The sequence below is a fragment of the Crotalus tigris genome, unplaced genomic scaffold (assembly GCF_016545835.1).
Source record: "Crotalus tigris isolate CLP2741 ecotype Arizona unplaced genomic scaffold, ASM1654583v1 scf7180000024361.1375286210:1436186, whole genome shotgun sequence".
Taxonomy (NCBI): domain Eukaryota; kingdom Metazoa; phylum Chordata; class Lepidosauria; order Squamata; family Viperidae; genus Crotalus; species Crotalus tigris.
Genome location: NW_024100529.1, coordinates 1,385,018 through 1,411,698, shown reverse-complemented (window position 1 = coordinate 1,411,698; position 26,681 = coordinate 1,385,018). Strand labels below are relative to the sequence as shown.

General features: G+C 49.5%; 1 protein-coding gene and 1 non-coding gene across 2 annotated transcripts; both read right to left on the bottom strand.

Moving 5' to 3' along the window:
* Positions 1-1,863: 1,863 nt before the first annotated feature.
* Positions 1,864-26,430, bottom strand: NCL (nucleolin). Its single transcript, XM_039327395.1, has 15 exons — positions 26,274-26,430; positions 23,308-23,421; positions 21,771-22,014; positions 20,998-21,132; positions 19,223-19,423; positions 18,889-18,975; positions 17,360-17,489; positions 14,937-15,073; positions 13,828-13,951; positions 11,979-12,130; positions 9,744-9,870; positions 9,473-9,624; positions 6,265-6,391; positions 4,179-4,411; positions 1,864-2,374 (listed from the first exon to the last, which is right to left on the bottom strand). Exons 1-15 carry the CDS (start codon positions 26,289-26,291, stop codon positions 2,289-2,291), a joined length of 2,067 nt encoding a protein of 688 aa, XP_039183329.1. The 5' UTR covers positions 26,292-26,430; the 3' UTR covers positions 1,864-2,288.
* On the bottom strand, positions 20,767-20,832 carry LOC120300888. The gene has a single exon (XR_005554768.1). It is a non-coding gene; the product is annotated as a small nucleolar RNA SNORD82 (small nucleolar RNA).
* Positions 26,431-26,681: the final 251 nt, after the last annotated feature.

Sequence of the window (26,681 nt, the reverse complement as noted above, 5' to 3'; positions counted from 1 at the left end):
TATTCTTTTTGTCTTTTTTTCCCCTATTCTTCTTCCCTTTTCTATTTTTTCATCCTTTTTCCTTTCCTATTCTCAGTGTAACAAACTTCTGTTGTTACGCTGAGCCAGGGGTAGACAATCTTGGCTCTTTTATGAGTTATGGACTTCAACTCCCAGAATTCCTGAATCAGCTATGCTGACTCAGGAATTCTGGGAGTTGAAGTCCATGAGTCATAAAAGAGCTGACCCTGCGACTGAGCAGTCAGGCCTTCGTTCCTCAGTGCTCTGCTGCCACCTTGTGGGGAAATGGGAGCATTTCTCTCCAGCGTCCACACCAGGGCTGCATTTTCTCTAAATTCTCTCTCCTCCCTCCGAATCCGATCTCTCAAACTACAACTTCCATGATTCCCAGCCAGTTGCCGAGAGAGACTTGGAGCCACTAACCTCTGGAGACAAAAACCAAAGAAAGCAGAGCAAGCATTCCTCGTTTCTTTTGACAGCTTTTCCAAGGGCGAAAAATGGCCATGTCCCCCCCCCCTTTTTTTCAGTGCCGTTGTGACTATTTACTCAATCAACTGTTGTAACTTGAGGACTGCCTCTACGTGTAATCTAAAGGATAAGGGCCTTACAAGGCACTATCAATTTCTTGTACCTGTTTTTCTGTTCCTCTATGGCGGGGTGTGTGTGTGTGTGTCTTCAAACTCAGCCCTTTTAGGGACTTGTGGACTTCAACTCCCAGAATTCTCCAGCAAGAATTTGTTTACTCTCTTGTAATCCCTTCCTCTGCAATCTCTCCGCTTTAGTAGAAGGAAAAAAAACCAACCCAGGCATGGCTGGCTGAGGAATTCTGGGAGTTGAAGTCCACGAGTCATCAAAGGGCCAGATTTGAAGACCCCCGTGCTAATGGTCACGTGCAACTAGAAAGAATAACTGTCTGGGGGGGGGGGGTCCTTGGTGCCCTCTTGAGCTATGGCGGTTTCCTTGCAGACGTTTCATTACCCAAACTGAGATAACAGCATTAGTTGTAAGAGTGCTGGCGCTGATGATGTTACTTAGTTGGGCAATGAAATGTCTGCAACAAACCCACCCAGCTCAGAGAGCACCAAGGACCCCACTGTCTTCCTTCTCCTCCTCCCTCCTAGCACTGATGATATAACCTAGTTGGGTCATGAAACGTCTGCAAGAAAACCAAGCTCAGAGAGCACCAAGGACCCCCCCATAGTCTTCCTCCTCCCTTCTAACACTGATGATGTAACCTAGTTGGGTCATGAAACGTCTGCAAGAAAACCACCCAGCTCAGAGAGCACCGAAGACCCCACAGTTCAACCCTGAGCTACAAAGATTCTCCTTTATTAGAGCTCAATGTCCGCCTTGAGTAAATTCGAGGTAGGTCTAATCCAGTGGTTCTCAACCTGTGGGTCGGGACCCCATTTGGGGTCGAACGACCATTTCACGGGGGTCGCCAAACAACGCAGTCCGCCATTTTTCCCCTTTTTCCTTAGCTGTGCTACTCCCTTTTATTCTACAATTATATATTATATTATTATTATATTGAATAGTCTAATTCTATTGGCTTTCCAAAGCCAATAGGAATTGTCCAGGCTGTCTCTGCCCTGCTGAGCCCGCCAAAAGCCCCATTCTGCAAACGGTGCTGCACCAGTTGAGTAGTTCTCGACTTACGACCGGTTGAGTAGTCCTCGACTTACGACCGGTTGAGGGGTCGCAACATTAAAAAGGTTGAGAACTACTGGTCTAATGTGACTGCACCGCACTGGTTTGTTTAAAATAGCCTCCAAGACGCCGAGCTGAAATCGCGCAAGCCAGGGACACCCGATATCCCAACTCAACCGCTTCACAACGTTAGGAACTGGAAACGCACAAGCATCCACTTAGGCCCTTTAATCTGTCCTAGACAGGTTGCCGAGACACAAATGATAAAACATTTTGCATTTTTTTACAGCAAGGAGGGGGGAGGGGGGAGAAAAACAAAAATACAAAGAGAAAAGCCTACAGAAATGCATCAGGAAGTTAAATTTTTGTACATGGGTAAAACGTTATAAATTCGGGGAAATACATGGACACAACTCCCACATTTCTTGTGGCTTTTGTTTGTTTGTTTTTTCTAAAAAAGTTCTTACGCGCGTGCCAGGCCGTCGCTTGGCTGTTTCTTTGCTGAGGGGGAGCCTCCGGGGAAGCCCCCTCGGGGGACTGCAGACGTGTCTTGGAATGTCCTCAGAAGGCTCTGTCATGTCAAGGTGACAGAATCAAAAACCCCAGAGTCCTTTCGGATGCGGAGGAAAGCACGCCGCTCAGTCGTCGAACTTGATCTTCTTTCCTTGTGGTTTGTGGTCGCCACCGCCACCTCGGCCTCCCCTGAAGCCGCCACCGCCTCTGCCTGGATGGGGGGAAAGGAAGAAGGGCTGGTGGGTGAGTTCGGACACGCTTCAAAGCCACAGACGGGCCTCGAATCAGCACCACAGTGGGGGGGGACGACAAAGTGGTGGGGAAGTGACTCGGGCCCATTAGAATGTAGTAATAGAACAGGAAGAATAGAGTAGAAAATAGAAACAATAGAAAAGAAAGAACAGAGTAGAAAGAGTAGAATAAATACGAACGGAAGAATAGAATTGCAAGTAGAATGGAATAGAATAGAAAAGAATATTATATTATAGAACAGAATTGCAAATAGAACGGAATGGAACAGAACATGGTTTATTGGCCAAGTCTGATGAGACACACAAGGGATTTGTCTCCAGTGCAGAAGCTCTGGGTACACACAAACAACAAAGGTGATATAATCGCAAGATACCAATAGAAGGTAATAGGAAAGACGAAAAGGGTAATAGTAATACAGCCCTACTCCATGGGTAAATATCCTTAAACATAAAACAAGTGCTGTGGGAATTAGGTGCTTAGCAGAGTGATGGCCCGGGGGAAAAAACTATATGTCTGCTTTGGCGTGCGATGGCTTATAGCGCCATCCAGAGGGGAAAAGTTAAAACATTTAATGCCTAGCCCAGGGATAGGCAATCTTGGCCCCTTCATGACTTGCAGACTTCAACTCCCAGAATTCCTCAGCTAGCATGGGGGAACTATGGCCCCCTTCATGACTGGTGGACTTCAACTCCCAGAATTCCTCAGCCAGCGTGGGGGAACTATGGCCCCCTTCATGACTCGCGGAGTTCAACTCCCAGAATTCCTGAGCCAGCGTGGCTCAGCTTGGAAACCTCTCCCTTTCCCCTCAGCATGGCTGGCTCAGGAATTCTGGGAGTTGAAGTCCACCAGTCATAAAAGAGCCAAGGTTGCCTATCCCTGGCCTGCGAGGTGAGGGGCCTGTGGCTATTCTCACTGCCCTCTTTCTGACCCATGCAGTATACGGGCCCTCAGTGGAAGGGAGGCTGATTGCAATTGTTTTTCTTCTGCAGCCCAAATTTATCCATTGAATCTTTTTTGCCACTGTTGTTAAGCGGATCACTGCAACTGTTAAGTGAATCAGGCAGTCATTACACTGAACACAGCTTCCCCCACTGACTTAGGTCGTCACAAACGGCAGTCACAGAATCCGGGCTGTTGCAATTGTCATAAATACTGGGTTAGACCTATCCCAAAAATAAGCCCTTATGTTGATTTTGGAGGGTGGGCCCAATATAAGCCCTACCCCAAAAATAAGGCCTAGTTTTTGGGGCGAGGTGCAGGCCTAAAAAAATCAAACCAGGCCGCCCACGGATCGAGACTTGCCGGAAGGAGCAGCTTCATTCCGCGGCTGAGAAGGGGGCTCCGGCCTGCGTTTCGCACCCGGAGGCCTTTCCGGGAAGGCCTGCGCAGCCGAGAACCGAGCTAGGGATTCAACCCATAGCAGAAGCGAGCTACGGATTGGAATCAGCTGCAGAATGACGCTGCTCCTTCGGCTACAGAAGGGGGCTGGCTGGGCGGGGCTGCCACTGCGAGTTGTGGGAAAGACACACACACACACATACACAAAGACCTGGTGCCTCTTTTGTGGAGGCACACACACACAAAAAAAAGACTGGGAAAACACGGTACAGGCCCCGATTTTGATCAGGTGACCACGGGGGGTGCCATGACGGCTGCTAAGGATAGGGACCGGCTCCGAGTCCTCTTTTTCCGTCGCTCAATGAAGGCTTTTGCAGGTGGAGGACTACCTGTCGCTCAATTGTACTGGTCAGGACCCTACTCACCTCCGAAGCCTCCTCGGCCGCCGCCTCGGCCCCCGAATCCACCTCGGCCGCCACGTCCCCCTCCTCGGCCGCCCCGGCCGAAGCCGCCTCCTCCTCCGCCGCCCCCACGAGGGGTCCCGCCTTTGGGCTTGGCAAAGTCGAGGGTCACCCTGTTGCCATCAATCTCTCCGTCCTCCATGGCTTCTTTGGCTGCCTTGGCGTCTTCCGGGGAGCTGAAGTCCACAAAGCCAAATCTGTGTGAGAGAGAGAGACAGAGAGAAACCGTCATAAGCAGGGAACAGTCAGAGCGGAGAGAGACACCAGAACCAAGTGGTCCGGTCGTTCCACTGAAGCGCTTCAGAAGGCCGGGAGCCAGGGGAACAGATCGGCCCTAATACAGGGGAAGTCCCCGACTTGCAACGCTTCCGTTTAGCGACCGTTTCCGAAGTTGCAATGGAAAAAGTGGACTTGTGAGTTTTCCACTTAATGACCGTTGCAGGGTCACATGATCAACGTTCAGAGGCTTGGCAACTGACTCGTATTTACAACGGTCGCAGTGTTCCCCCCCCCCCGGGACACGTGATCCCTTTTGCAACCTTCTGACAAGCTAAGTCAAAGGGGGGGGGAGCCGGATTCCCTTAACGACCGCCTGACTTAACTGCAGAAATTCCTTGAAGAAACAGGGCAAGGGAAGTCGTAAAATGGGACAAAAACTCACTTTTGGGGCTGCATTGCGGTCGTTAAGTCCAGGACGCCCCGTCACGGGTTCTCTCCAGAAAGCACAGGGAGAGAAAGCATCCCGATCTACCACCACTTAAAAACCTCTAAGCGGAGACGAGGCTGGGCTCCGTATTTGCTGAGGAAGCCTCCGTTTTATTGGAAGTCAAAGTGGATTTTGCAGGAGCGCACGGCGGGAACCGAGTACGGAAATCCCACCTTCCGCTTTTCCCTCCCCTAGCTACCTCCCATTGCCCACCCCCACCCAAGGGTGTTTTCGTAATGGCCAGTCCCAGCACAGGACAGTATGAAGCCGGTATGCCGGGTGACCTGGAAACAGACTCCCCCCCCCTTCCCCCCCCCCCAATCTTTGTAGTTCCTGGCAGTCTGGCACCATACAGCAGCGGAGCACAAGCAAGCATTAAGGTGGCAGCTGACCTAAAGCATGGATACAAAACTGTTCCCCCCCACAAAAGTTCTGTACTGCTGCAAAATGAACTGGCTAATGTTTTGGTAGTCTTGAGCTGGAGCTAATTCCAAAAGTTGAGTCAAGAAAGCCCCTTTCTTTCTCTTCCCTCCCTGGCTGCGGAGGAGCGAGCGCACAGCTCCTTCGGGCAGGAGACCCACATGAGAGACAGACTAGTTCTGGACCTCTTTTGATATATGTGGTGAAAGAGAGAGAAGAGAGAGAGAGAAAAGAGAAGAGAGAGAGAGGAGAGAGAAAAGAGAAGAGACAAGAAAGAGAAGAGAGGAGATAAAAGAGAAAAGAGAAAGAGAACAGAAAGAAAGAGGAGAGAAAAGAGAAAGAGAGGGAGAGATAAAAGAGAAAGTGGAGAGAGAAAAAGAGAGAGAAGGAGAAAAAAGAGGAAGAGAGAGAAAGGAGAAGAGACGAGAAAGAGAAAGGAGAAGAGAGATAAAAAAGAAGAGAAAGAGAGAAGAGAAAGAGGAGAAAAGAAAAGAAAGAGAAAAAGAGAAAAGGAGAGAGAAAAGAGAAGAGGGGGGAGAGAGAGAAAAGAGAAAGTGGAGAGAAAAAAGAGGAAAGGAGAGAGAAGAGGGAGAAGACAGGTGATCCGAAAGCTCAGCTGTCGCTATATCTGAATTTCCTGGCAGGCGGCCCATTTGGCAAGAGGCCCCTGGTGCGCACGTTGTCCCGCAGCCATGATGGCGAATTCCCCCCCCCCAAAAAAAGAGTTGGAGAAGCTCAGGGTCAGGGCTGGGGGTTTCTGCTCTTCTTCTCGTGCGAATCCATGGCCTGCCACTCAAGTTCGCCGCAGGATGGAGCTCATTGAGAAGGAAAAGCTGTTTCTGTCCAAAAACGCCTTTCGGCGGAGTGGGCATCGAGCGTTTCAAGGATTGCCCCCCCCCCTCCACGCATCCCTGTTGCACCCACCCTTTGGAGGAGCCCGGGTCCCGGTCGGTCACTATTCTCGCACCGATGCAGCTGTCAAACGACTCCCTCAGGGTCTCTTCGGTGGTGTCCTCGGACAGCCCTTTGACAAAGAGGGTTTTGCTTTGCTCTGAAGGACGAGAGAAAAGGCCGGGGGGGGGGGAAGAAATAATAATAAACCCTTTGTTATCAAAATATAACATGTATACAGTGAAATTGGTTGAGCCTCCCTCTGTGCCCCTCCTCACCACAAACTCGCGGTGACTACAGAACCCCCCCAACTTATTTCACACGGTGAACTAATTGCACATCACGCCGGCCTCACGAGTCTGTCTTGCATAAAGTTATAAAATTATGTCCCATTCAGAAGCCGGACAGCCCATGGATCAGTGTTTCTCAACCTTGACCATTTTAAGGCATGTGGACTTCAACTCCCAGAATTCCACAGCCAGCATTGCTGGCTGTGGAATTCTGGGAGTTGCATTCCACATGCCTTAAAATGGTCAAGGTTGAGAAACACTGCCATAGATCAGTGGTTTTCCCCCTTTTCCTTAGCTCTGCTACTCCCTTTTATTCTATTGCAGTGGTTCTCCACCTGTGGGTCGGTACCCCATTTGGGGTCGAACGACCATTTCACGGGGGTCGCCAAACAACGCAGTCCGCCATTCCCCCCCCCTTTTCCTTACCTGTGCTCCTCCCTTTTATTCTATTGGCTTTGGAAAGCCAATAGAATAGACTCTCTTGAACAGAGTCTAATTCTATTGGCTTTCAAAAGCCAATAGGAATTGTCCAGGCTGTCTCTGCCCTGCTGAGCCCCCCAAAAGTCCCAATCTGCAAACGGTGCTGCATCAGTTGAGTAGTCCCCGACTTACGACCGGTTGAATAGTCCTCGACTTACGACCGGTTGGGGGGGGGGGTCGTGGCATTAAAAAGGTTGAGAACCACTGCCATAGATGAAGCTGTTCTTCAGCCTGTTGGTACAGCTAGCTGGTTTCTGTATCTCCTGCCCGATGGTAGGAGAGTAAATTTGGTACCAACCGGGGCGTGAGTCACCCATGAGAATTCTCCGCCCTCTGCCAAAGTAACGGGCCCTGGCGATGTCATCCAGTGGAGTCAGGGAACAGCCCACCAGGTGTCCTGGGCCGTGCTCACCGCCCTCTGCCATACCTTGCTGTCAGGCCAGCATACCCAAACCACGATACAATATGTGAGAACGCTTTCAACAGTAGACCGGTAGAAGGTCACGAGTTAAGATAAAGGGGTTCTGTGTTAGGGCCCCATCAGAGCCTGGTTTGGAGGAGTTGGAACCGGAGAGGCCAGGGGTTGGGGACAAGGCTGCCCGGAGAGCTGTCTACCATCACAGACACAGGGAGGATTGGCTGCTGACCAGCAGTTGATCCCCCTCCGATGAGGAACAGCTGCCTCCCCCCGCTCGATCCAAGGACGTGGAGAGCAGAGTGTAGGCCAGCTCAGAGAAGGGGGCAAAGTTAGTCTTTGCCAGGAACAACTGTTTGTCTTGGTGTCAACAGCTGCTAATATTGAATATTCTTGCTTTGACAAAATATGCAGAATTGCCTGGTATTTTTAGAGTTCATTCAGATGACAGAGAAAAAGGAGGGGGAAATAACAAAAGCCCGGGAAGAGGAACGGGAAGTGAATCTCTGCCCTCTGGGCTAATTGGAAGATGTGACTTGTGACTGCAAGATAAGGGAGGTCTTTAGCAAGAAAAGTGAGATGCCAGCGAGAGGAAGTCAGATTCTGGCATCAACCTCCGTTATGCTTGTGCCGACATTTTGTTAACAATAAATGACTTTGAGGAAAATCAATGCCTGTCCACGGGACCGCTCACCGCCTCCAGGGCCCGCCACAAATCACCCAGGCAGCCCAGCAGCGCTATGGCGGCCACACCCTCCGCCCGCGCCCCGCAGCATCCACAATGGGGCGTGAGGACAGAGTCTTATCTACACTGCCTGGCTGCCATGTCCTTGGCTGCGCTGCTCTGCGTGGGCCACGCTCAGGGGGCGACTCTCCTTCAGGGGGGCTGCTGGAGAGGAAGGGGTCGCGGGGGGAGGCAAGGCTGGGGCGACACGTGTGCCCACAGAGAGGGGTCCGAGTGCCGCCTCTGGCACCCGTGCCATCGCTTTGCCACCCCTGCTTTAAGGTAAACAACGCTTCAAAGGAAAATTCTTGGAAGAGTTTCATCTGTCGGAACCAGGACACAGGCAGCACACAAAACCACACTCCCCTCCTTCCCCTAGATCAGTGATCCTCAACCTTTCTAATGCCGTGACCCCATAATACAGTTCCCCATGTTGTGGTGACCTCCAAGTGGGTGTGGCCACCAATAAGAGGGAGTAGGACAGCTAGGGAAAAGGGAAAAAAATGGCGGGACAGCGTGGTTTGGCGACCCCCGTGAAATGGTCATTCGACCCCAAATGGGGTCCCGACCCACAGGTTGAGAACCACTGCCCTAGATGGAAGAAGAAGGAGCAGATAAGGAGGGAGACCCAGGCGACACAGTATTGAATAACTGGAGGTTGTATAAATGTTTACAGAAGTATATACCGAGGGGGTTAGATAAATAGAAGGATTAGTCTTATTGTATATAATACAGATAGGGAAATTTGGAGAGAGGAGTTGCTTGGACATCACCCCTGAATGGTATCTGAAGAGGGATGAGAGGGAAGAAGGAGAGGAGAAAAGAGTAAAGGAGGGGAGAAGGAAGTAGGAAGGTTGGGGGAAGAGGAAAGGGGAGGAGAGTGGTGCAGGAGAGGAGAAGAAGAAGAGGGAAGTAGGGAAGAGAAGAAAGGGAGAAAGAAGGTAAAGAAGGAGGGTGGATACGGTGAAAGGGGAAATGGGCGAGCAACACCAAAGTTACGTGTATGCATTTATTTCATTTTGTTAAAAGTATCTTGTATGTGAGTGTGGAGGGAATGTATGTTAATATCTGATAAGTATTACGGTATATGTATGGGGGAGAGTTTGGAAAAATAAAAAATTATTTAAAAAAAATAACATAACCCCCCCCCCCAAAAAACCCCACATCCCCTCGCGGGAAAACCTTTCTCCACGGAACTGCGGTCCCTGTTGTCCAAAAGGTTGGGGGACCCCTGCTTTAAGCCACCCGCGCTTCTAGGATCAGCGCTGGCCAGGGGACAAATTCCGGGCCCTGGTTAATGCTCCAGCAGGTAGGCAGCCAAGCTCTACTTACGACTGAAGCCTCCTTTAGTGTTTGCACTTCTGCTCTGTCCCCCCGAGTTGCTGAATTCTAATCTGATGGTGCGGCCTTCGATCTCTGCATTGTTGCAGGAGCTCATGGCTTCCTTCGCCTCCTCAGCTGTGGCGAAGTCGACAAAGGCATACCTGAGCCCAAGAGAAGAAAGAACGAAGTCACCAGAGGAACGCCACGAGGCGAGTGCGAGCTGTCGCAGGCCTCATCTCCCCCTCCCCTCCGGGGCCTCGTCTTGGCGGCGCCTCCTCACCCTTTGGGTCTTCCCTGGTTGTTCTGGGGGATCCTGATGGCGGAGGCTTTCTCAAAGACCTCTTGAAGGCTTTCTTCGGTCGCATCGTAGGAGAGATTGTTCACCACCAGCGTCTTCGATTCTCCCCCTGCGCCCAAAAAAAAAACAACAACCCCACACTTCACTGAGTCTCGCGTTCCAAGAATACGGGCAATCCTCATTTAGAGACCACAACTGGAAAGGCAACTCGGTTGTTAAGCAAAGGGGTTGCCAAGCGAAACTGTAAACTGTAACAATAGTATTTAGGCTTATAGTGCTAAATTACAGCACTCTCTGGGCAATTAAAAAAACGAGAAGCAGGTTTTTTTTGCACGTTGCCCCTCAAACCATCTGGGTTTCTCATTTTACCAACCACGTGGATCCCTTAAACAGGAGCCAGCCGTGTGTGCGGCGGCAGCCCCCCCAAAAAGCTAACACAATGCTTGGGTTTTATAAAATCAGAGGCAGAGAATCAAAATCATGTGAAGTATTAGTACCGCTTTTATAAAGCCTTAGGAAGGCCACACCTGGAATCCTGCATTCAGTTTTGGTCCCCGTATCATAAAAAAATGTGTTGAGACTTTGGAGGAAAAAAAAAAAAAAGAGCAACTCAGAGGATTAAGGGCCTGCAGACTAAAACATACGAAGAACGGTTGCAGGGTTTGGGTATGGCTAGTCTAAAGAAAAGAAGGGCTAGGGGGTGACAAGATAGCAGCCTTCCAGTATTTGAGGGGCTGCCACAAAGAAGAGGGGGTCAAGCTATTCTTCGAAGCATCCTCCGAAGGCAGGACAAGAAGCGACGGAAGGAAACGGATCAAGGAGAGAAGCAACCTGGAATTAAAGAGAAACTTCCTGACAGTGAGGACAATTAACCAGTGGAACAGCTGGCCTCTGGACGTTGTGGGTGCTCCAATTCTGGAAGTTCTTAAGAGCCTCGTCTCAAATTGTATAGGGCAGGGGTAGGCAACCTCGGCTCTTTTATGAGTCGTGGACTTCAACTCCCAGAATTCCTGAGTCAGCATAGCTGACTCAGGAATTCTGGGAGTTGAAGTCCACGAGTCATAAAAGAGCCGAGGTTGCCTACCCCTGGTATAGGGTCTCCTGCTTGAGCAGGGGGTTGGACTAGAAGACCTCCAAGGTCCCTTCCAACTCTATTCTGATCGATTGATTGATTGGATGAAAAGCTGAGTCAACCTTGAGTCAGTCAGGATCAACCTCCAGGCCATGGGCAGAATTTGCCTGCAACATTGCAAATTCAGCCGCTCATCTTACTTTGGCATTACAGACCTACAAAGGTCTAAATGCAACCTGGAATGAAGGAGGAACTTCCTGACAGTGAGGACAATTCACCGGGGGAACAGAAGTTGCCTCCAGAAATTGTGGGCGCTCCATCACTTTAAGAAGAGACTAGACCAGTGGTGGCGAACCTATGGCACGGGTGCCAGAGGCGGCACTCAGAGCCCTCTCTGTGGGCACGCGCGCCGTCGCCCCAGTCCCAGGCCTTCAGCTGGGTTTTATAAAACCTTTTCGCTTTAGGCCTCCGCCGCAGTGTGCAAAAAAAAAAAAAAAAAAAAAGTTCAGTCAATTTCAACTTCTTGCAGGGAAAAAAAAAGATCTTGCAAAGCTGGAATTGATTGATTGAACTTTTTAGTCCCACCCAGTCTGTCATTACCACCGCAGCCACGCCCACCCAATGGGCCACACCCATTTAGCACCCGATGATGCACAAGTGGGTTTTGGGTTGCAGTTTGGGCACTCGGTCTCTAAAAGGTTCGCCCTCACTGGACTAGACAATCACTTGTCTGCAATGATGTAGGTTCTCCTGCTTGAGCCAGCTTGAGGGAACTATGGCCCCTTCATGACTCGTGGACTTCAACTCCCAGAATCCCTGAGCCAGCAGGGCTCAGCTTGGAAACCTCTCCCTTTCCCCTCAGCATGGCTGGCTCAGGAATTCTGGGAGTTGAAGTCCACCAGTCATAAAAGAGCCAAGGTGGCCTACCCCTGGAATACGCTCTCCTGCTTGAGCAGGGGGCTGGACTAGAAGACCTCCAAGGTCCCTTCTAGCTCTATTCTATTCTCCCATTGGTTGAAACTGAACGGCTGTATCAGTGAATCAGCCGTGTTCCCTTGCCTGGTTAATTTTGGGAGGTCTCTCTCTCTCTCTCTGCAGCAGAGGCAGCTTTCGTCACCCCGAGCGGATTCACCTGGGCCGCTTACCTGACGGGGCTCCCTTGCTGGGTTTCCGGCCCTCCTGCTGGCTCTTCTCACCTACGTAGTCCAGCACGATGGGGCGGCCGTCGATCTCTATCCCCTGCTTCTCCAAGGCTTTCTCGGCATCGGCCTCGCTTTTAAATTCGATGTAGGCGATCCTGGAACGCAAGCGTTACAGCTGTTAGCCGAGCTTTGCTTGGGGAAGCTGTGTTTTTAACAAGCTGCTTGAAGCTGCCCATACGGGTAGTCCTCGAATTACGACCACAAGGCTGAAATTTCTCTGGCTAAGCGAGACCTTGGATGAGGGAGTTTTGCACCCTTTCGCGACCTTCCTTGGCAGAGTTGATAAAAGCGGATCATGTAACACTGATAAGTTGGTAACATGGTTGTTAAGTGAAAGTGGCTTCCCCCCCCCCACTAACTTTGCTGGTCAAAAGGTCGTAAAAGGGGATCAAATGACTTTGGGACACAGGAATGGTCCTACGTTTCTCAACCTGGACAACTTTTAAGACATGGGGACTTCAACTCCTAGAATTCCCCAGCCAGCTTCCACATGTCTTAAAAGCTTTAGATACGGTAGTTGTTCGTTTTATGGAACTTATTTGCCACCCATCTCATCGAAAGGCGACTCTTTAAGTTGCCTCTGCAAATATATACAGAGAAATGCAGATAGTCCTTGACTTATGCTGAGCCCTGGGGAACACTGGAACCGTCATAAATACCGGTCAGTTGCCAAGGGTCTGAATTTTGCTCATGTGATCGTTGGGGACACCAAAAAGGTAGTGTGAAAAACAGGGATAGGTCACTTTTTCCAGCATCATCGTTGCCTTTGAACGGTCACTAAGTGAACTGTTATAAGTCAAGGATTACCTGTATTTCTAGCTAGCTTCCCAGAGAAGCTGCCAATCACGCTGCCCCTTCAGATTTGGCCTATTAAGCTAATTCAATCTGTGGTCTGATTTTCAGGGGGGTTTCCCCGATTTTTTTTTTGTTGTGGTCATTTTGGGCTAGATCAGTGGTTCTCAACCTTTTTAATGCCGCGACCCCCAACCAGTCGTAAGTCGAGGACTACTCAACTGGTCGTAAGTCGAGGACTACTCAACTGGTGCAGCACCGTTGGCAGAATGGGACTTTTGGCGGGCTCAGCAGGGCAGAGACAGCCTGGACAATTCCTATTGGCTTTGGAAAGCCAATAGAATTAGATTTTATTCAAGAGAGTCTATTCTATTGGCTTTCAAAAGCCAATAGAATAAAAGGGAGGAGCACAGCTAAGGAAAAGGGGGAAAAAATGGCTGACTGCGTTGTTTGGCGACTCCCGTGAAATGGTTGTTCGACCCCAAATGGGGTCCCGACCCACAGGTTGAGAACCACTGGGCTAGATATTAATATATAGAACACTTATTCTATTCTTATGAATCAATGTACTTTAAAATGTTAACATATAATACAGTTTCTTGCATTTCCTAAACCATACAAAACTGGCTACATATTCCTATCATACGAGTACCATATTATGATGTGTTGATGTAATTTTATTACTGTTATTTATATCCTCTAGGCCACACGCTAAATACATTCAATGTTCATTCTGGTACAATGTCATAATTGGTTAATTGGCCAGGTGGCACTGTCTTTTCTCTTCTAGCTTGTTTTTGCCGCTAATCTTTAGCAGAAGGGACCCAGGCGCTCCGAAATAATTACATCTACATGGAGACTTCAAAAACAAAGTCTTTTCACCATTAAATGGATGCGATTACAACGGCAGAATGCCTTTGAACTGTTTAAAAAGGAAAGCAGCGCAAATCTTACCACAAAGAAATAAAAAAATATATCGGTCTTCTGAAGAGTAACGTACCCTTTACTATTCCCATCCTTGGACACCAGCCTGACTTCGACGGCGTCCTCAAATACGGCATGCAGTTCATCCTGGGTGACGCTGTAAGCGAGGTTCTTCACAAAAATGGTCCTCGCTTCTCTCTCTGGGAGAAAAAAAAAAAACCCACACATTACAATATTACGCTATTTCCTTTGACCGTTTTCATTCAAGCGGCTGGCCAACCGATTAATCCAAACCGCAATTTATTAAAAGAAAAACCTGGCCACAAAAAATAAATAAATAAAAATAAATACAGAACTTCAGCTGAAACACCCCTGGATAATCCCTGCTGTCTCTGCCTGAGTTCTTCAAGGCTGAGAAGCTATCAGAATAGGCATCGCTGGGCTGGAAAGATACCGTAGATTTTCCAGCCTGGTGCATACGTTTTCCTCTGTTCTTTTTAGAGCTGAATTTCAACTCTGACTTGGTACACAAGGGAAGGAACTGCCTTCCTAAAAAGCTTTGGTGGAGTATTTCATGCTTAACTAGTCTTACCTGTGTGTCTTTGTTGTACATGCACCCTTGAGTCAATGTTTTGACTCCTAGCAACTGCCCGGACAGCTCCTGCGGTTACCGTGACGAGGTTCTTCAGAAGAGGTTGCCCTTGCCTCTTCCTTTCTACGGGATTTGGCTTAAGATCATCCAGCTGCGTTCCTGCCTAAGGCAGGACTAAAACACAAGTTCTCCCAGTTTCTCGCCTGGTGCCTTAATTGCCACCCAAAGAGGCTTACCGTATTTTTCGGCGTATAAGGTGACCCCTGACTTCGGCGCCGATTGCCATGCCCAGAAAGTCGTCTTATACGACGGAAACTACCGTAATTTCCGACGTATAAGACGACCCCCGACTTCGGCGCCAATTTCAGCGCTTTAGAACAGTGTTTCCCAAACTTGACAATTTTAAGGCATGAGGACTTCAACTCCCAGAATTCTGGGAGTTGAAGTCCACATGCCTTAAAATTGTCAAGTTTGGGAAACACTGCTTCAGAAAGTCGTCTTACACGCTGGAAAATACGGTAATTACTGCATCGTGCACAGGTTGTATATGAAAGTCATGCCAAACAAAATATGTGAACGCTACCGTTACTCACCTTTTTTATTCTCCCAAAGGCTCTCCTTGCTCTTGGCCTTTTCTAGTTTTGTTTCCAAGCCCATCAGTTTTTTCCCATTTAATTTGAGTGCTTTATCCAGCTCGGCTTCAGTGGAGAAATCTACGTAGCCAAACTTCCTGTGTTAACAGAGGAAGAATTTTCAGTCTTGGAAAAAACTAGAATGAAGCCCACAAAGGGATGCTTTCTCAAGGCCCACTGCCCGCCCAATTTCAAGCAAATTGAAGTAGGTGGACTCCGACGGAGAGGGCTCACCCCCTTCTTGCCTTTGGTATTTGGTTGCATCGTTCTTTGACTTGAAGGGCTAGCCCAGTGGTTCTCAACCTGTGGGTCGGGACCCCATTTGGGGTCGAACAACCATTTCACGGGGGTCGCCAAACAACACAGTCCGCCATTTTTTTCCCCCTTTTCCTTAGCTGTGCTACTCCCTTTTATTCTATCGGCTTTTGAAAGCCAATAGAATAGACCCTCTTGAATAGAGTCGTAATTCTATTGGCTTTCCAAAGCCAATAGGAATTGTCCAGGCTGTCTCTGCCCTGCTGAGCCCGCCAAAAGTCCCATTCTGCAAACGGTGCTGCACCAGTTGAGTAATCCTCGACTTACGACCGGTTGAGTAGTCCTTGACTTACGACCAGTTGGGGGTCGCGGCATTAAAAAGGTTGAGAACCACTGGGCTAACCGGACAGACACAAAGTCACCAGGACATAATATGTGCCCACAAGTGCAGAAGAGTATACCCAGAGCATACATACATACTGAACCTTAGCAGACCGCACGCTTCTAAATGCACGCCACCATCCCTACAAAGGGGCACAAGAGACTGTGCAGAATGCAACCATGAACTAAGCAAGCCGATGAACTGGAACTGTTTTTGCCTTCCGAAATGAAGCAAGAATATCCCGAGTAACTATACACAGAGGTAGGCAACCTGGGCTCTTTTATGACTCATGGACTTCAACTCCCAGAATTCCCGAGCCAGCCATGCTGAGAGGAAGATGTTTCCAAGCTGAGCCATGCTGGCTCAGGAATTCTGGGAGTTGAAGTCCACGAGTCATAAAAGAGCCCAGGTTGCCTACCCCTGAACTATACAAACCAAGGCAAGCGATCAGCGCAGAAATTTTGCAAAAGGTGTTGATGCTCGTTCAGCCAAAATACGCACTTGGGTATTCATACTGATCAGGAAGCCTTTAAAGGGCTATTATTAATAGAAGCCCAGAGGATTTAAAACAATAATCCTGAATCTGAGCACTGGCAAGATTCAAGAGAAAGGAAGGGACACACACACAGATTAGGACAAAACTAAGTCTGTATTAGCAGCTTTGCAATAACATTAATCGGCATTTATTGCCTCTTGCACACAAGGGGTAGTTCCTAAGGGATGGCTCCCTCATCGGCCCACTCCTTTGTTCAATGCCTGCTGCTTTACTCCAAGCTCCATTCCCAGATTATCCCAATGGTAAGATAGTTTCAAAAGGGACATAATATCTGTATAAACCAGTGTTTCTCAACCTTGACAATTTTAAGGGATGTGGACTTCAACTCCCAGAATTCCACAGCCAGCAATGCTGGCTGTGGAATTCTGGGAGTTGAAGTCCACATCCCTTAAAATTGTCAAGGTTGAGAAACACTGGTATAAACACAGAAATATTCGAACAACCCAATTAGCCTCCCCTCCCCCAAGCCGGCCCACTTCTTTTGCGGCCACTTGCACACGTCGCTCCAGGCCATTTCGTCACCAGAAAGGCCTGATAGTGAAATGGAAGCTGGGGGCAACGCGTGCGAGCGGGCGCAGAAGAACTGGGCCAGCGAGGCAACGATTCATGGCAGGCCTGACTGCTACAGTAAGTGGTTGGGGGTTGCGTGGGGCAGCTCCACCCCCACTAGCTTGATTTTTAGGGATAGGGCGTATATTAGGCCCACTCCCCAAAATCAAGCTAGGGCTTTATTTTTGATGTAGGTCTTACTTTTGGGGAAACACGGTAGAATAGAATAGAGCTGGAAGGGACCTTGGAGGTCTTCTAGTCCAGCCCCCTGCTCAAGCAGGAGAACCTATACCATCTCAGACAGGTGACTGTCTAGTCTCTTCTTAAAAATCTCCAGGGATGGAGCGCCCACCATTTCTGGGGGCAAGCTGTCCCACTGGTTAATTGCCCTGTCAGGAACTTTCTCCTTAATTCCAGGTTGCTTCTCTGTTTGGTCAGCTTCCAACCATTGTTTCTCGTCCTTCCCTCTGGTGCTCTGGAGAATAACTTGACCCCCTCTTCTTTGTATTAGCCCCCCCACCAATACTGGAAGACTGCTCTCAGGTCTCCCCTATGTCTTCTTTTCTTTAGACTAGCCAAACCCAAATCCCGCAGCCGTTCTTCGTATGGAAGTTGGTCCTTCCAACTGAATGAAGTTCTTACTTGGAATTGCCAATTCTGACTTCTTGGACCTGAAGATCCTTTTTGCCAAAGAAATCTCTGATGGCAGCCTTGAGTTCTTCAAAGTTCTTGCTTGCATTGAGATTACTCATGAAGAGAGAGAAGGCAGGCTCTACACAGGGAAAAGGGAGAGTAAGACATTGGGTAAATCATCCCCAGGAAAGGCTGTCAATTAGCAGGAGGGCCTGGTGGAAAAGATTCTACTTTCAGCTTTACAGCTCGGAAATTTTTTAAAAAAACAAAACTCCTCAGTTCCTGGCTATTTAACACAGGGGTCTTCAAACGTGGCCCTTTTATGACTGGTGGACTTCAACTCCCAGAATTCCTCAGCCAGCCTCCATTTTGTTTGTTAGATTTAAGACAGGGGTCTTCAAATTTGCACACGCATAGCACTAGTGGCCCTATATGCGCACCCGCCAGCGGCCCCCCATCTGCATCCATGGCAGTGGTTCTCAACCTTTTTAATGCTGTGACCCTCAAACGGTTGTAAGTCGAGGACTACTCAACCGGTCGTAAGTCGAGGACTACTCAACTGGTGCAGCACCGTTTGCAGAATGGGACTTTTGGCGGGCCCAGCAGGGCCGAGACAGCCTGGACAATTCCTATTGGCTTTTGAAAGCCAATAGAATCACAGCTAAGGAAAAGGGGGGGGGGGGAAATGGCGGACTGCGTTGTTTGGCGACCCCCGTGAAATGGTCGTTCGACCCCAAATGGGGTCCCGACCCACAGGTTGAGAACCACTGGGCTAGCCCTTCAAGTCAAAGAACGATGCAACCAAATACCACATTCGACCCACAGGCTGAGAACCACTGATCCATGGGCATGTGCAAACGGGGCTGCGGGCACTAGTGTAAGTGGGGGGGGGGGAGTGTGTGCACAGGCATGTGTGCATCAACCAGACATTTCCGCGGCCTATAGGCTGGGGACACCCTGCTCCAAACGGTTTAGAGTCAGCCTGTTGCCCCCAACAACCTGGGTCCTCCTTTTACCGACCTCAGGAGGAGGGAAGGCCGAGTCCACCTTGAGCTGGTGAGGATCGAACTCCTGGCAGTGAGCAGAGTTAGCCTGCAATGCTGCATTCTAACTCTCTTGCTATGGGCTGGTCCTAAACCTAGAGCAGTGGTTCTCAACCTTTCTAATGCCGTGACCCCATAATACAGTTCCCCATGTTGTGGTGACCCCCAAGTGGGTGTGGCCACCAATAAGAGGGAGTAGGACAGCTAGGGAAAAGGGAACAAAATGGTGGACAGCATGGTTTGGCGACCCCCGTGAAATGGTCATTCGACCCCAAATGGGGTCCCGACCCACAGGTTGAGAACCACTGACCTAGAGTATCTTATCACATATGCTTGAGATTTTCAAGGAGGTCAAAAATGGGATGACTGAAATATTTGAAGCCAAGTCAAGGGATATGGAGAGAGAAGGAGGAGGAGGAAGAGAGAGGGATAGAGACACACAGAGAGAGATCATTATTAGCAAGTCAGCTGTGGCTCTTGCACAGGGGCAGTCACCTTCTGTTTTCTTCTTCTTGGCATCTGGGGTACCTTTCTGCTTGGCCAATTCCTTCTTACGCTTTCCAGGCATGCCTTGCAGACCTTCTGGGGAGTGAAAGGGCAAACGTGTTAACGACGACAACCACCACAGACGCACAGGGCAAAAAAAAAAGGCCGGCGAGACAGAGGGCCCCCCAAACGTAGCGCTGGATCAGGACTTGACTATCTTTAAGTTTTGCTCATGTGTGATTTTGGATCACATCAGTTCAGCGAGAATTCATCATTTTTCCAGCGCTGGGACCCAGGGTGAAAAAGGAGACCGGTCTCGTACCCACGGGACAGGCGAACTCACCTTCCTCCTCTTCGTCGTCATCGTCGTCGTCCTCCTCCTCGTCGTCATCCTCATCCCCTTCCTCCTCCTCCTCTTCCTCAGAGTCTTCCTCTTCTTCCTCAGACTCCTCCTTTCCTGGGGCTGCCTTCGCCGGGGCTGCCTTCGCCGGCACAGCCTTCTTTCCTTTGGCTGGGGTGGCTTCCATGGGCTCGTCCTCCGACTCTGTTAGGAAGCCGTGAGGGAAAGGGCCAGGCTGAGCAACTCCTGCGGCCCACCTGAGACAAACTCTCTGGAACCCCCTCCTCCTCCCAATCTCTCCGGCATCTTCTGCCTGAACGAAACCATCACCCCCCCCCCCTGCTGAAAACGCTCGGCTGGTCCTAGGCGATGCAAGTGAGGTCAGCGGAACAACGTCCAGGCAGTCCTCGACTTACGGGCACAGCTGAGCCCCAAATTTCTGTCGCTGAGTGAGGGAGGTGTTGAGTTTTGCCCCATTTGGCCACCTTTCCCGCCACAGCCGTTAAGCAAATCTGACTTCCCCGTTGATCGCAAAAGGCGATCGCGTGACCCTGGGGACACGGCGACCGTCATGGCTGTTGTGAGTCAAAGGCTACCTGTAGGGTCATCTACTGGCGTTCTAATATTCCCTTCCAGTTTAAAAAGAAAAATGCAGTTTTAAGAGCTACTCGTAGTAAATAAGCTACTCTTATTTATATGTAAGGGTGTAGGTTCCTGAGCCAGCCTACCCTTGGTCTATACATAGGTTGTATGTGTTTCAATGTCTGTTATTATGTGTACACTTTGAGAGCAAGTGAGTAAATTGACAATAAAGGTTATCTAATCTAATCTATCTACCTACCCTATTTCTCTGCCCGTCTATCTATCTATCTATCTATCTATCTATCTATCTATCTATCTATCTATCTATCTATCTATCTATCATCTATCTATCAACCTACTTATCCTATTTCTGTCTGTCTGTATCTGTCTGTTTGCCCGTCTACCTATTTCTGTCTCTTTCTCCCTATCTCTGTCTGCCTATCTATCATATATCAACCTATCCATCCTATTTGTCTGTCTGTCTGCCCATCTATCTGTCTGTCTGTCTGTCTGTCTGTCTATCTATCTATCTATCTATCTATCTATCTATCTATCTATCTATCTATCTATCTATCTATCTATCATCCAACCTATCCCTCCTATTTGTCTGTCTGTCTGTCCATCTACCTACCATTTTGTCTGTCTGCCTATCTGTTTGTCTTGTCTGTCCATCTATCTACTTACCTATCTATCTATCCTATTTCTGTCTCATCTGCCCATCTATCCATCTACCTACCTACCATCCTATTTCTGTCTGTCTGTGTCTATCTCTCTATCTGCCAATCCATCCCTTCTTTCACTTTCTTTTCTTTTCTATCTACTTACCTATCTATCCATCCTATTTCTCTGTCTGTCTGTCTGTCTGTCTGTCTGTCTGTCTATCTATCTATCTGCCCATCCATCCCCTTTCTTTCATTTTTTCCCATCTATCTACTCTTTTGTAATTTGATTAAGGAATGGGATCAACACATCAGATCATACAAGAGACATCACCAGATCAGTATTAAGTCCCAAAACTCATCATCTGTGCTGATATTTTTTTTTAACCTTCCTCCTCACGGTAACAGGAATGTGCTATTCCTGCTCACGATAACCCCCCCTCCCTTCATTTCCTAAGTTTAACTTGCGGAATCCGCCGTGCTTTTTCCAGCTAGCACTCAAGACTCAGGAAGCTGAGCTTCTCTTAACAGACGTACCATCCTCTTCGCTATCATCCTCTTCCTCTTCCTCCTCCTCCATTGGCTTCAGGATGGTGGGAGCGACAGGCTTCTTCTGAGGGGCCGGGACGCCCCGCTTTTTCACTGGCACAGCCTCCTCCTCCTCAGATTCATCTGTGGCAAGCAGTTTACTTAGGTCAGTTCTTAAATCAATCCCCTGGCAAAGCTTAACATTTAATAGACGGACTCTCCTGAACAAAGTTGGAGTAAGGGGGGGGGGAATGGTAACCCCTATTGAGATTACTAGTACAGGAAGTCCTCGACTTACAACCATTCAAAGTTATGGCACTAAAAATGTGACTTATGACTACGTTTCACAGTTACGGTCTTTGAAGCATTCCCCAAGATGGGATCAAAATCCAGATGCCCGGCAACTGTTCACACTTATGACCGTTGCTGTGTCCCAGGGTCACGTGACCCCTTCTGTGACCATCCGACAAGCCAAGTCACTGGGGAAGCCAGATTCGCTGAATAACGGTGGCAAGGAAGGTCGTAAAAATGGGGCAAAGCTCACTTTCAACAAATGTCTCACTTAACGACAGACATTTGGGGCTCAACGGTGGCCGTAAGCCGAGGACTACCCGTAACTGTGGGGCAGATCTTTTCCAGAAGGTGTAGCTCGCCGTTTCGGGCTGCCAAGTGTTAAGGAATAGCGACGTTATCATTTATTTATTTAAATTTATCGATTGCTCAAGCTGCAGGGGACTCCGGATATGGCAGAAAATGCGACAAACACGCCCCCCGCAATTCACCTTCCTCGCTATCATCTTCTTCATCCTCGTCCTCCTCTTCGTCATCATCCTCTTCCTCCTCGCTTTCTTCCTTCTTTGCATTCTTCCCGTTTTTCGCTCCCTTGGCAGAGACGGGGGCCTTTTTCGCAGGCACGGCAGCTGCTTTCTTGGCCGGGGCAGCTACTGCCTTTTTTGCAGGAATTGCTGCCTTTTTGTTGGGAACAGCTGCTTTTGCTGGGACGGCTGCTTTCTTAGCAGCCAGCATCTGCGAGAGAAACGCATTACGACCGGCAAAGCTATCTTGGAAGCCCGCAAAGACAAGGAGTATAAAATACAAAACTCACTAAGGAAAACCTTTTCAGCAAATGGCAGGGGAAGAGTGCTGGACGGCCGTCACTTCATATGGGGAACAGCTGATATGCATAAAAACTGGAATGCTAATAAAGGAGGACGTTTATAGCTCAGGGTTGAAATGAGGGGTGCTGTCTGAGCACCTGATGCCACGTGGTTTGGGTAACAAAATGTCTGCGGGAAAACCATCAAGCCCAAGAGAGCACCGAAGGCTCTCAAAACGGAATATTCTCATTTGCCAGAGGTGCTTTGACTTGTGACCCCTCGTTTTACAACTGCCTGGAGTTACAATGGCCACAGAATGGGGACCTTATATGGCTAGTAAAAGCCACCCCCCTCAAAAAAAAAACCCCACCATAAATGGCCAGGCTGAACCCCCTGCCATCCAGTGACCACACTGGGCAACTCAGCTTTAGTGTTTGTTGTGATAGCTCAGCTCAAGTGTTTGTTGGGACAGTGTGTGGTCACGTGACATTTCACTTTGGGGGGGGGGAGTTACAGCATTTTTGTGCATTTTCAAACAAACAGGCTCGCCTAAAAAAAAAAACACCAAGAAAAAAGAAAAGGAAAATTACTTCAGGCCATTTGGGGTGCCTTGATGGACAACCAGATTTCCAATCTCTCTTATGGTGGCTGGTTGAGGACTATTAGCCTGCTTTTATCAGATTGTGTGTGCAAGTGGGGTTCAACATGTGTTCACGTAGGGTGAGATAAGGCACAATGAAATGGAGGGGGGGGGGAGCTTTCAATCCCAATTGCAACTGTGGTATAATGTTAACGTGAAATGGGTCTCAGGCGAGGATCATCTGGAACAGGGGTCTTCAAACTTGGCCCTTTCATGACTCGTGGACTTCAACTCCCAGGATTCCTCAGCCTGGCACGCGTGGCTGGGAGTTGAAGTCCACGGGTCATCAAAGGGCCAAGTTTGAAGATCCCTGTCTTAAATCTAACAAACAAAATGGAGTCTGGCTAAGGAATTGTGGGAATTGAAGTCCACAAGTCATCAAAGGGCTAAGTTGATCTGGAAGCTCAAAGCTGAGCACTCCCTACTTATTCTTTGTCCCCGCAACAACCCCTCTGGCTTCAGAAGGTTGAACCGGGGGAGACAGCAAGCCTCCCAATTAACTTCCATAACTGAAGCGGGACTTTAACCCGGATCTCTGCTTCTAGCGCAGCACCTTCCTCATCAAGCCGCAACGGTTCTCACCTCCTCCTCCTCACTGCTCTCCTCTTCTTCTGATGAATCTTCTTCATCACTGTCATCAATTTCCTTCGGGGGAAGAGTAGTCATTTTTTTCTGTTTAGGCTGATTTTTAACATTCTGCAAAACAAAAAATATGTGAGGTCTTCCTTTCCCTCACGGTCTAGAATAGGCGGGCCCAGCCCGATGGGCCACATGCATCCCTGGACAGCTGCAGCCCCACAAAATTGTAAGCTCTTAACACTACATTGTTCATATACATCAAGTATATATTTTATATGTGGCCCAAGACAATTCTTCTTCACCCAATGCCTCCCGAGCAAGCCAAAAGGTTATTTTTCAGTACTGTTGTGAAGTTTGAACAATTGCTGAATAAGGACTGCAAGTAAGTATTTGAAACTGCAAATGAATTTTGTTCGCAACTTAGTCTTCCATCAAAATTTCACTCTGCAGTGACTAGGTACTTTTCAAAAGGAGAGCAGTTTTATCTGTCATACTATTCTGAAGGATATTTCAAGGTTTTTAGTTGCTGGGCATCCTCATCCTTGAAATCTAAAGCACTAAAGTTATCTTTTTCAAGCACACTAAGTGGTTCATAGTATTAGTGGCAAACGGCTGGGTGTCAGCCTGCTAAGAGCAATTTCACCAGTGGCCAATGCTATGTTTTCAATCTCTTAAAACATTTTTCTTTTTAAAAGGCACCTTCTGAAAAAAAAAATTCCCAGTGAAACAATCATCCTCTTCCAGGACCACATTAGAAATAGGGACATTCAAATATCTGGCACCCCACAGCTGCTTCTCTTTGCTCTTCCACATATCTAAAAAATATAATCTAAAGCAGTGTTTCTCAACCTTGACAATTTTAAGACATGTGGACTTCAACTCCTAGAATTCCACAGCCTTTCTGGGAGTTGAAGTCCACATGCCTTAAAATTATCAAGGTTGAGAAACACTGATCTAAAGCATCTGCTTAACTGTCCCAAGGTCAACCCAGCTTTCGACTGGTTTGCAGTTCATTTATATTTAAATAAATTGGCTTCTGTGTCTCTCATTTTCCTATCCAAGCATGGTGATGTCTTCAGGAGTCCCAGATTTGGATGGTATCAGGGTGGTGAACACGGATGAAAAGCATGCATGCAAATATAGTTAAAGAATTTCTCAATTAAATGAGCTGAACTCTTATAAAGATAGATGAGGTGTCTTCCATTGAGCAAATGGTGTTTATGTGATACGGAGGTGGTTAAGGAATAGCCTCCTTGGGGAGCAGTCTTGCAGCTGCTCCAACACTGGGTTTTTAATAAAAGATTGGACAATATTCATCTAGAATTTCTTATTTGAGTGGAGGTAGGGGGGTGAACTAGAGGTCATAGAAAAGCAACAAAACTGATTAGGGGGCTAAAAGAACGGTTGCAGGAATTGGGTATGTCTAGTTTAATGAAAAGGAGAAGTGTGGGTGTCATATCAACCTTCCAGTATCTCAGGGGCTGCCCTAAAGAGGGAGTCAAGCTATTCTCCAAAGCACCAGAAGGCAGGAAAAGAAGCAATGGATGGAAACTCATGGAGAAGTAAGGAGCTAAGGAGAAATTTCCTGACTGGAATGACTTGTGGGTGCTCCATCACTGGAGGTTTTTGAGAACAGACTGGAAAGCCATTTGTCTGAAATACTATAGGTCAGGGATAGGCAACATTGGCTCTTTTATGACTGGTGGACTTCAGCTCCCAGAATTCCTGAGCCAGCCATGCTGAGGGGAAAGGGAGAGGTTTCCAAGCTGAGCCAGGCTGGCTCAGGAATTCTGGGAGTCCATGAGTCACAAAAGAGCCAAGGTTGCCTACACGATATAGGGTCTCCTGCTTGAGCAGGGGGTTGGACTAGAAGACCTCCAAGGTCCCTTCCCACTCTGTTATTCGATCACCCTGTTGTGTGCAGGCAGAACACATGCTTCGCCCAACCGTCAGAAAAGGCCTTTCCTGGTCAGAGATACAGAAAAACCCTTTCTCTGTTCCACAGTTTGCACCGAGCAGAGGATTCTAGGCTGGCCTACCGCGAGACCCTCGATGTCCCCCCCCCGGGCAGCCTGTTTTATGAACCCCCCCCCAGGAGGCGGCAGGCCTTGGGAGCCAGGCTGGGCCCGGCCAATCTCCCCCTCTCGGCCTCGTGGGCAGCCATCCGAGGCCGCCTGTCCGACTTAAAGGCGGCAGATGGGGGGGGGGAGTCCGAGGCCCAGCTGGGGGCGATCCATAGCCGGGCCAAGCAGCCGCGGCCTGGGCCCAGCAAGTAGGCCGCACGTGGATTTCCCCCGCCCCTCCGGCTCCACGAGGGAAGCGAAGCGCGGTTATTTCCCCCCCCCCTCCCCTTTCACGTGCTCCCGCCGCGCCGGTCGGAAGGAGTTGGTGTCACGTGGTCGAAGGGCGCCCGAGCGCGAGCGGAAGAAGGAGACCCGCGCGCCCGGCATAAGGAGGTCTTTTTTTTTTCCCTCCCTTTCGCTCCTCCCTCCTGCGCGCGCAAACGGAGCGACGTTCGGGAGGCGCGAGGCAGCCCGGGCGCCTAGAAACTGTCCTCCAGCAGGCAGGCAGGCAGGCGCGCGCGCTCTCTCTCGCTCTCTCACACACGCGCTGCCAATAACGACGCGCGAGGGGGGGGCGCCTAGAAACCGCCGAACGTTCCACCGCCGAGCGCGTGTGGGCGCCCGAGAAGCGCTTCCCAACCGCGAGGGAGGGAGGGAGGCAGGGCTGCAACCGTTTCTAATGATCCTCGTCACCGCTGCTTTCTTTAAGGATTGAGCGCGGGAGGCCTAGAAACCGCCGAGCGCGTTAAGGCCGCCTGAGTTGCCCGCCCTTGTCATCTCCCTCCCTCCCTCCCTCCCCCTTCACACACACACACACAAACACACACCCCATCAACAGCCCTGGCTGTTTAAAGGCGGCCTCCGCCGCCGCCACCCTTCTTCCCAGGCTAGGCCGCGCGTCCTCACCTTAGCCAGCTTCACCATAATGGCGGCGGAGTTGTCCGGATGTTCAGCTGCTGCGAAAAAAAAAACCCCACCTCACGCTCCCAGCGCCTGGCTCGAGTCTCCGCCTGAGCCGAAAAGAAGGAGGTTGAGAGAGCTCTTCGCCCTTCGCCCCGCCCCGCTGGGTCGCTCTGACCAATCGGGGCCCGCGCGCCCTTACGCCCCGCCCACTCGGCAGGATGGACGGCCGCCGTTCGAGCTCTCCCGAACGGCACGCATCGAGCCAATGAGCGCCGTCCCCGCCTCATCCTATCAGGAGCCGCGCCTCTCTCGGGGGCGGGTGGAGGAAAGGTAGCCAATGGGGAGGCGGAACGGGCGAGGCGAGGCTCTGGGATAGGTGCGCTCTCCTGGGCGGAAGCGGCGGGGTGGAGG

Bases quoted from the DNA above. Each gene is read 5' to 3' on its own strand.
- NCL (XM_039327395.1), bottom strand. The intron at 21,133-21,770 runs GTGAATTGCGGG...TGCTTGCCACAG, and splicing joins AGAAGATGATAGCGAGGAAG to ATGAATCTGAGGAGGAGGAG. The intron at 4,412-6,264 runs GTGGGTGCAACA...TCTCTCACACAG, and splicing joins GACCCGGGCTCCTCCAAAGG to ATTTGGCTTTGTGGACTTCA.